Raw genomic sequence first — 10888 nt, 5'->3', positions numbered from 1 at the left:
TCTGCTTGATGAGAATAATCTCCATAAAATGTATTTTGCTTCAATATTTTAAGGTTGCAAAAACATCTGCATACAGTACTTTGTGTTTCATGTTTTCACAATAAAACTCATTTCAGGGTGGAATTACTCTTAAAAACATGCACACACATAGTCTGAAGAATGTGTGAAGTTTGCAAATTTTCATTTCAGAAGGTTTTTTTATTTTTATTTTTTATTATTTTTTTAAATAAATATTGATTTAATTGGAGAAAACAATGTTTTTGTGTGTAAAGAAAGAAGCTATAGAAAAAAGTTGTGAGTATTGCTTATATAAATTTAATAATTAAAATGCATGTGTGTATATACAGTGTTTATTTATTCTACAGTGAGGGGCAGTTCATTGGATGACTCACTGATGTCCACTGCAGCAGCAAATGTGCAAATATACCATCCCTACCCATGAATAAACTACTGTACTGGACATTATGCATGAAAGGGTTAAAAAGTTTTAATTACAGTTATTGCTGCACAATGTCCCAGTGGATACTGATGGCAAAAGTTCACATATGTTGTAGCCTTATTTAATCACTTATAAATGATTTATAAATGATAATTAAAATAAATGAGCAAGGGCAAGATTTTAATCTAGTTTCTTTTTAAATTGGACTAATTTTTTTTATGTGTTTTAAGACTTCTGTGGAATCTAAAGATGCTTTGAATGAACACAACCAAAAAATACTCTGATACTTTTAGCCAGCACTATGCTATAAAATGTTACTTGTACACATTTCTTTAATTACTGTGTTGAGGAATTGATGATTGGTAAGTGGTTGTTCTTGTTGAACTAATGGTGTGTGATAAAGATTTACAGGAACATCTGGTGAACATCATATTCTTTCTGCAACACAGTCATTCTGGAGAAGCCACAGTTTGATACCTGATTTAGAATAAATATAGTATTGATTTGAAACAATATGCCCTGTATTATAGAAAAAGATATGAAAAAGACAAGGGTTGAAGATTTCAGCACCATGGACAGAGACACCAGAAGCCACACCCAAAGTGGTGCCAAGCTATTTTACTTTCAAAGATGGATGTCAATGCATACATTTCAGACATGCTGCAAAGCTTTATCTACTGAGTTAAATACTTATTGGTTGAAAGTTAGGTAGAGCTGAGAAGAGCAGATAAACCATTTCAGAACTGCTGCACTGGACAGTCGTGCTTGTCTTCACACTAAGTTTCACTCCACCACAAACCAGGTCTTTGTCCACTTTGTCTTTTGTCTTTTCTCAGATACGCTAAAGGGCCAACAACAGGACCAACACAAATAGTCCTCTCCTCAGATGTTTATTAAACGACCCCCAAGTGGCAATAAACTCAATATAACATGTAGTTGTGAGGCACCAAAGACCTATGGTCATCCCTTCAGTCATTCAACACATAAAAAAATAATTATAAAATAAATAAGTTTTCAAAATAATTTTATTGTATATTGGGATATGGGGTGAGTCTGATCAAACAGTGCATTAAATATCGTTTTACTGACAGACGTGTCACACAGTATTCAGAAGCACGATGGCTTTTATGGGCTTTGAATGTCTTACTTTCTGCATCTCATATTCTCAAAACAGGCAAAATAAACAACAACAACAACAACAACAAAACCATGAAAAAAAACTAAAACAAAGCTAAACAAAACCATGCTTATCAATTAACCAAACCAAAAAGAGAGAGAGAGAGAGAGAGAAAAAAGAAAAAACCTTGGGTGTGTTTCCACATGATTTTTGTATTACGATTGGCTTTGTGATCCAAATAAACTCTACATCTAAACTCAATCATTCAACTACAAAAACAGAAACAACAAAATAAATTGTGAGGGGACTGATGTTGCATCTGACATCATTGTTGTATATCAAAGACTTATTTTCCACTCTGCTGCTTTTTTAAAAAATGTATTATTTCCATGACACCAATAACAGTCTTCTCCTTCATCTTGTGTCACTTCTCTCAGTTGTCCTCTTGTCTTTCCGTGGGTGTCTTCTCAACTTGCAGGGTAACATCCTCTCTGAAAAGAAGTAGACACATGGAAACATTTTACCACAGCCTTTGGAATGTATGTGTCATCTTCATGATAAAATAATTATTTCAACAAAGTATAAAGAAGCTGAGATCTATTTAAAACGTCAAAGTGTGTAAACTTTACATAAGTAGCTACACAAAAAGTAAGCCGGCAGGTCAGATTAGTCTTTGCTAGCCTCATTTTTGCTAAAGGGGGCTTGGATTTTCCTTTTTGATAGCTACAAAACTAGAAGTAGTACTTACAGTGATGTGTATTCTTTACTCTGCCCAGAGAGGGGGGATTTAAAAAAGACAAACATAATAGGATGAGAGGGTAAGTCCATTAGTAAAACTAAGTATAAAAGATGAGCTCACTGTTAGTTGTAATAGACTTGTTATCTAAAAGAAACATACCTTCAGGCTTGGGGTGCATAAGGTTCAGGGGCAGTTCAACTGAGACATCACTGCATAGGAATACAAACCAAATAATCAACTCAGATGAACAATTGGAAAGCACTGGTAATTGGTTGTATAATTGCTGTAATGGATACTGCTTACCTGGCAGTGAGACCACCCAGCATGCTGAAGACAAAAAAAAAAAAAAAAAAGGTTTTTGTCATGTTTTATTTTGTTTTGATCCTTTAGTATACTTAAGAAGTTCTCAAAGACAAAGACTTACCCTCCTCCGGCCACCATGAGGTTAATTTTAATCTTGTAGGAAACCAGAATACCCAACACCTCTTTTTCTACCCCTTGTCGCAGCCTGTGGAGGAGGGATTACAGGGATTTAAGAGATTAGGATGTTTAATTTAGTAAAGTGTTTTATCACAGGAACAACAGGTAGTTCAACTGGTTGAGTGGATGCCACATGTACAGAAGCTGAAGGTCTGAAATCAAAACCCAGTCTGCAGTACATGTCAAAGCTCACTTTACTTTAAAATGAAGGCAACCAATGCCTGAGAAAATCTTTGAAAATGTATAACACTATGTGACATCATAGATGACGAGCAGCATTCAAGAAAAACTGCTGTAAATATAAAACAGCAAAGTAGTAAATGTCTTGAATGCCCCTTCTAAAAAGGGCTTTGTCCAAAGCTTTCCACCAGTCTAACTACACAGAAGTCCTGCTGCAGTTCGCCTGCTGTGTTTGTGCACTGACATAGTGGTGGAGGCCAAGTTAGTGTCCTCATCTTTCAGCCGTCCGTCTAGCGCCAGTCCTCGTTTCTCCTTGTTCTCACTCAGCAGAGGCGTGATGGTCAGAGTTTTTTCAAGGGTGCCGTTGGAGTCCACTGTCTCTCTGTGAAGGATAAAACACAAACAAATGCATATGTTAAGAAATCAAATTTTATATATGCATCCAGCATTTGTAGTTTCCTTTCTACACACCCAAACTCTTGGTTGAGAACAGTTTTGGTGTATTTGTCTGCAGAGTAGAGGACAATGTCTGTGGTTTGGTCCACTGTGAGAAGAGGAAATAAAGATGAATAATTTTTGTTATGAAATTCATGGAACTGAATCTGGTTAAAGACAAGCAGGGATACCCACCACTGATTTTGATTTTCTTGACTATCTTATTGCTCTCATTGTTTATGCTAATTTTGATTGGGATGTCTTCTCCATGAAAATAGAGCTATAGAAAACAAGGAAGCACATTTTAATTAGTTAACTGTACAGTTAAAATATGTCGTTCCAACAGGCAAGTATGAGGCTGGAAAATGCATGTAATAACAAATGTTTGCTGCAGTACATCTTTCTCCATCGACGCTTGTAGGTGGACAGGTTTGTCAGACATCATGAAGCTTTTGCAGATGTCAGCCTTGGGCCCGGCGCCCACCTCAGAGGGGGCATACTGGATTTTACGAATGACAAGGCGAGCAGTGTCCCTGTGGGCAGAAAAGGAGAGAATGAAAAAGGAGATCACTGATATAAACAGCAAAAAGTGAGAAGCTGCTAAAAACAATCATGGCAGATAATGAGAGTAGACCTACTTCTTTTCAATTTTTTCATCAGGGTTGTTCTTTTCCTTGGCAAGGTAAGTTTTTACCTCAAAGTCAACACCGCAAGCCTGCAAAGAAAGTGCTTTAAATATATCTGTTTACACACTAAGTTTATGGTGTATTTCTAGTGTTGGTGAAAGGTGTAGACAGATGGACCAGAAGGCTTACCTTGCCCTTATCATCAGGTCCAGGCTGCAGAGAGACTGAGCATGGTAGGTTTGTTGGAATCTGAAGAAACAAACATAAAATGTTAATAGCTGAAGAGAGAAATTATTTTTAATCCATTCAGACAAAGGTCACTCTACATTTTCAGAGACTTTGTTCAAATGTCCAAGTAAATAATGGCTTACTTTATTATTTATCTTATTTTAAAGGTTCTAAGGAAACAATGACCTATTTCCAACAGGAGTAAAAGAACTAACCAGGTCTTTTACTTAAATAAAAGTATCAATAGCTGCATTCGAACAGAGAAGTTCTAGGAACTGTCTGTCTCGGATTTCGTTCTATGAACTGCCCTCCCCCAGGGGAACTTTTTCATCTTGCATTTGCACATGAGTCAGGGACCGATGTGATGCAATTGTCTGCGACAGTGACGTGTTACTTTAGCTTCACACAACAACAAAACAAAAATAAAGTGAGAAGAAAACAACAACACCAAGAAGCCAATTGTGAACAAAGTACCTGAGCATGAGCAGGAAAATATACAGCATTAAGTAAAGGTACTGTTCCATCCATCTGACTACATCCCTCTGGTTTTAACTGAACAATCAGTGGTGAATGAACATTAGAAGCCAATCAAGGTTTTAAATGGCAGGTCTAATCTTAGAAAAAATGTTAAGGTAAAAAAAAAAAGTTTTACGTTAAAACGTTTTAAAAACTATATACTATAAAAGTAATTAGTAACCAAAACTGTCAAAAATAAATAAATAAATAAATTAATTAATTAAGAATTAAGAAAATGCCCTTTGAGAAATTGAGGTGTAGATGTATGAACAACATGACATCAAGAGATGTAAGAAGTACCTTAAACATATGCTAAAATGAAGAGTAAATATTTTTATTTTATATTATCCTCTTAACAGAACAGTGAGAGTATGGTGTTCAGTCAGAGGCTTCTTCAGCTTTGTTGCAATGACAAAAAGAAATCTGCCCTGTCTATAAAAGACTTAAATATCCATATAAAAATAGTACAAATTCAGTTTGTTTTATCTGTTTCTGTGAGAAAAAGGAAACTTGTGCAACTATTTTTAATTTCAGTCTGTGCAGCTGAAATCTCAAAGTTTTTACGTACGTCAAAGGAGAATGGGTATGAGTTGTCTCCTGCCTTCTTCAACAGAGTGTCATGCATAGCGCTCAGTTCGGGCTTGCTGCTCTCAGGGTAGATCTGAATCTGCTGGATCCAGATGTCCTTCCTGAAGCACAAGCCCATAACATCCAGGTCTTCAGTACCATAACGGAAGGCACATGCCAGCTGCACGAAAGCTGTCAACATAGAACATGACATGCATTATTTCATTGCTTGCATTTTCAGCTTGTTTTCATTTTAAGACCGTTGAAAATAAAAGGTAATTTTATGATCACCTTTTCTGTCTCCAAAATCTGCTGTATCCACCTTCACAACACCATCTGTTAAATTAATATTTATAGTTAAAATCCAGACCTTTCAGCTACACATAAACACACAATAAAAAAGAAACATACCAACTCTGTCCACTGAGGACACATGGTCCACGTAGTCTCTCTTCCCCAGATAGAGGGTGAGCTGTCAGATCAAAAGCAGTTTAGATCTTCAGAACTGACTTTAAAAATGATAAAAAATGTTTTTAAATAAACATCAGAAGAAGAGAAGATGACTGACCCCTCCATTTCCACTGGTCTTCTTGAAAACCCTGAGAGGGGAAATGAGAAGCTTCTTTATTATTATTATATAAAATCGATAATTAAATATGCTTTAATATTAACATCAGTAATTGTGTTTCCTAAATTCATCAATTTCCTTTTTACCCATTCTTTGGTTTCTACATCTTTGTTGGTAGCAAAGAACAGACTGAAGTTGGATGATGTTACTTGTATTTTTACAAAAAAGCCCATGCTGTTGCACACTTACACACAGGATTAACACTAAAAAAATATATTGTTTTAACTTTTGGGGGTGAAGTTGGTTTCTTGGCCTGTGGCAGAAGGAGGAGGAAGTCTTCACACCAGTTCATCCAGCTAAGAATAGCTAAGTGTGGAACAGCTTTACCTCATCCTGCCCGGATTGAGAGGGTGTGTCAGGTTAGGGAGTCACAAATAGTGTGACAGTGTTCCAAAATAGCTGATTACCCGTGTGATCAGAGAAATCGCATTAACAGAGTTCATTTTTTAAAAACCACATTTTGAAAAACACATGGCTGCATAAGCCCTGATGACAGCTGAACTGGTTGCTGCTTTCAGGAACTGGCCTAGAACTCAGCTTTAAAGGAAATTACATGTGTCCATGTCTATTTGAGCTCCTTTTTGCTGTTTTTTAATTTTATTTTATTTTTTTTGTTGATTCATTTTATTTCACATATTGTTGAAGAATCATGACAATTTGAAGAAACACCACATACAAAACTAATTATCCATTCATCATGTGACCATCCAGTTAATTATTAATGTCTTTTAATTCTATACTATGTTAGGAAAAAAAAGACAGGACTGTTAAATGAACAGTTAATTGAGTATTTGCAGTAGTTGCAGTTAAGATAATTACATTTCTTGGAAGTTAAGGTGTGATCTTTGAATAAAGCAAATGAAAACTGCAAGAAAATGACATTTAGTAGACAGAATATAAAACTAAATAAGAATAGTACTTACTTTGCCATCTCTTAAAGATGTTTAGAATTTGTCTGTAGGAGGAAAAGAAAATTCTGTGAATTTTAGTCATCATTGGGTTTTGTATTTGGAATGAAGCATGTTTAAGACTTGGATTTAACACCTTCTGTCAGCTCTCTGGCAGCTGGGCTGATATTTTGTATTGAGGGTAGAGAAGGTTAATCCTCTGCGATAAGATTACAGCATTGGTGTTAGAGGTGATTCCCAAAGCTGTAATTCTCTATCGGCTAACTGGTGTCCGTCCAAATCACACATGCCTCACCACAAACATTAAATGTTTACATTGAGGACGTGGTTATGTCACAATGTTTTCCCTTTAAAATGAAACAACAGTGGAAAACCCAGGATCCTAAACAAAGACAGTGAAATGGATAAGGACTTCTCTGTAGCTTATATTATTATTTCTCAACTTAAGGGGCACAACTTTCCAAAGGGACTAAAATCAGTCCAAGTAGCCCTCTATAGCTATGAATAAAAAATGATTGCCGAAAAGAGAACTAAAAACACTTGTCTTTAAGCACAAGTCTTTAAGAAAATGTTTAAAATCATCTCTTCTGTTTTCAGGGGAGTTTGTTCATTTCTCAGTTTTCAGCTTGTATAAAACAGCATATAATCCTGAACTTGCCACATTTCCTTTAATTAAAACATGCTTTGCATCAACTTGAAAAGTAGAGAAAGCTAATCTTATACATGTGAAGGAAAGGTTTTTAAAAGCTGGGTGTTTTGGTTTATCTAAGTCAGGCTATAGATCCTAACAGCTTTCCTCATGATGGGGCAGACTGTAAAACTAAATTTGGGCTGTTTTAGGCTTAAAATGTTCCAGGATTAGTAATTAAGTTTTTATTGTGGGTAAATATAAAAGGTTGAGGGACACATTGAATCCTGTATTTGTACACAGAAACATACATTGCATGTATTTGGTTTCTTTAGGTATTCCTACACCTCATGCTACATGATGTTGTCTAATCTGTTAAGATACATTATAAGGAAAAATATATTACACCCCAGTTCCATTACACCACCTGCACTTTTTCTAATGTTTATTAACTTCATCAATATAGATTAGGTGGGGTCTTTGCACTAAAAAACAGGGCTAGAAATATGAAACATTGAGGTTTGGTAAAACATTGCAGGTGCATGTAAGAAAGTAGCAGGTAAGTTAGCACATTTCAGCACCATGGAGAGTTACAGCTGAGTTGCTCCGATTGGCTGATTGTTGCGGATATCAACAACAATGCACAATATATGACATACACATTGGACTTTAAATTGCAACTTAGCGTTGTAAATTTATTTTAATGGCCTTTGAGCTAATTTAGTTACAATATAATAATGTTTGATAATTTATTTATAAATAATAAAAAGCTTTTCTACATTTGTGGCCATCTTTATATGCAATTTCTGAAGCATGAGATCCATTCCTTCATTTGTATAATCACGTAAAGAAACAAATGGGAATAAAAGCATCTCTGACTCCAAGTAAAATTTAAATTTCACTTTTGTATTTATTCTTCCATTCTTTTTATTATTCATTTATGAAAATGAAATCTTACCTCTTCTCAGGTGTCTGGGACCTTGCAGAGTGTGTCAGGGTAAGATGAGTTGTGTGGTCTACAAGAGTTGTTCTGCCTTTTTATATCAGCCTGCCTCCATCCATCATTCAGACTTAACCACTTCATCAATGCTGCTCGGCCTCTCCTTAATCCAGTTAAGCAATCAGTGGATAGCTTTTTTTGGACTACAAAGGGTTTAAAAATGTCACCTAGCCACATTAACAGCCAAACTGTGGCCAACACATGGCTGTGCTTGTAGTAGGCTGATAATCCTTCGCTGTACTGCCAGAAATCAAGGAATAAATCACATTAGTTAAATAAAAACAGTCACATCAATTCATAAAAATAGAGGATATAAATCAGGGTTATAGAGTTTTACTCTTTTCATACTGTTTTTTTCTTTTTCTGAGATGATTTTGATGTTAAAGAAGGTATGTTTGAAATTTGCCACAAAAGATGTGTTTGCTAATAACCTCTAGCTGCTATTTTTTACTTCATCTGTGTTTTAATGAAGTGTAAATATATGAATAATTTCTGATGACTGTTCTTTGTTGACATAAAATCTGGTACAAAATAAATAAACAACATTAAAAAATGCATATTTAAGACAAATTTGCTTAAGAGGAAGATATGCATTGCTACTATTATTATTTGTTTAGGGCATTATTTGTTTAAATCTGAAAAATCCTTTGAATATTCTTTTCTTCTTTTGTTCCTTGCAGTAGTAAAAGGTTATAAATACAGGGCCCTTAATCTAAAATTAGTGTTCTGTAGGGCAGCGTAAAAATTCTCTGTTTAAATCTGTCTGATCTGAGCAGATTATCGGCTCCCAGTCACATTACGGTACGGAGCATCGATGGGAACGTCAGGCTAAGCTGCCTTATTCAACACTTTTTCAGTAACATGCCAAAGGTTAGATGGGAACAGTTACATTTCTTTCAGCTTTTATAATCATGTGAATCCTTAAACAAGTTCATTATAATAAGCTCAAGATGAAAGATTGAAGACAAAATGTTATAAAGTAACAGCTTTTAGGCTTAATGTTTAAAGGGCTTTAGTACACATCAAAATGTATTACAATGGTGTAAAAAGTTAAAGATTATTAATAAAAAAGGAGTGTCATGACAAAAAAGTAAAGTTGGAGCTCACCCAAGTCAAGACTTCAAGGCCATAATGACACCCCACAAGGCAAGGGTTGCTGTGTTGTACTGACAACGGCTTAACAGAGGCTGGAAAATAGCATGTCGTGACTACATGGATAATAAAGCTTGTAAAGTCGACACTTTACAAGCTGTGTCATCAGTCATGTCTTATTGTTTTCATTTATGTGATGAGAAAGTAAAACATCAAGAGGGAGAAGTTATTTTAAATGTAATAATCTTTCTCAGTTTTAGGATTTCGTACCTCATGGATCTAGATGAGATAAAATTAAACCTCATTCAAATAACGTCACATTGCTTCCAAAATAATCAGTGCTTTGTTGACTGCTTCTAGGAATCTGTACGTCTGTTTGGCAAAGTAAACGCCCAACGTGACAGCAGGATTCCCTCTTAAGGTGATTCCTCTACTGAACATATGCCAGAAGAACAAAGATGTACATTCATTTGCAGAGGTGTTAGTAAATTAAAATAGTAATTGCAAGTGTGAGCACTTTAATATTTCCAGTTTCAATACTTTAGACCTAAGATGCTAAATATTTCAGAGGTATACAATAATTTTATTTTATTTATTTTAATATGAGCCTTTTTATTGACAGATGCTTGTTAATAGAAAGGCTTATTAGCCAATCACATGGCAGCAACTCAGTGCTTTTACACATATGCTCAATATAACATGCTGAAGTTTGAGCTGAGCATCAAAACTGAAAAGAAATGGGATTTAAGTGACTTTGAATGTGGCATGGCTTTTGGTACCAGACAGGCTGGTTTAAATATTTCAGAAACACAACCATATCTAGGGTTGACAGAGAATGGTCCCAAAAAATGGATCCTTCCCTTGTTTATCTTCTATGCCATGAAGATTTAAGACAGTTCTGAAGGCCAAAGGAAGTCCAACGCAGTACAAGCAAGGTGTGTTAAGGTCAATTCTCAGACTGGAATCAAACAGAATGGAAAAAAAGGGCAAGTTGATTACAGTTTATTTACAGGAGGCTGACTTTTAGACAGGTAATCTGTGACAGGTGACAAAACACAAGAAGTGGGTGTGCAGAGTCTTCCTGAATGGAAACACAGGTCCAGGTAAGCAATTGAACTTTGATACAACGCCCTGTTTGGCAGTAGCTGTGGCAGTGAAAGTGGAACAACTGGGTAGAAGTTAAATTGAGAGTAGTGGGCTCCAGATAGCTCATATTGGTCAACTAACAAACTAGTAATTAAAAGAGAGGAGCCTGGAGCTTTAAACAGCACACTGGAATCAGTTACAGATGACAGGAATGAGTAA

At 35.6% G+C, this 10888-nt stretch overlaps 1 protein-coding gene across 1 annotated transcript; it reads right to left on the bottom strand.

Moving 5' to 3' along the window:
- Positions 1-1956: 1956 nt before the first annotated feature.
- arr3a (arrestin 3a, retinal (X-arrestin)) lies at positions 1957-8531 on the bottom strand. Its single transcript, XM_042008511.1, has 17 exons — positions 8450-8531; positions 6879-6910; positions 5896-5926; positions 5739-5799; positions 5619-5663; positions 5329-5519; positions 4206-4265; positions 4029-4105; positions 3788-3923; positions 3586-3670; positions 3427-3499; positions 3200-3337; positions 2720-2803; positions 2599-2622; positions 2455-2504; positions 2305-2324; positions 1957-2047 (listed from the first exon to the last, which is right to left on the bottom strand). Exons 2-16 carry the CDS (start codon positions 6884-6886, stop codon positions 2320-2322), a joined length of 1068 nt encoding a protein of 355 aa, XP_041864445.1. The 5' UTR covers positions 6887-6910; positions 8450-8531; the 3' UTR covers positions 1957-2047; positions 2305-2319.
- Between the last annotated feature and the right edge of the window lie 2357 nt (positions 8532-10888).

Source organism: Melanotaenia boesemani, chromosome 15, assembly GCF_017639745.1.
Source record: "Melanotaenia boesemani isolate fMelBoe1 chromosome 15, fMelBoe1.pri, whole genome shotgun sequence".
NCBI lineage: Eukaryota > Metazoa > Chordata > Actinopteri > Atheriniformes > Melanotaeniidae > Melanotaenia > Melanotaenia boesemani.
Note: the sequence above shows the minus strand (reverse complement) of the source record. Positions and strands in the feature narration are given on the sequence as shown.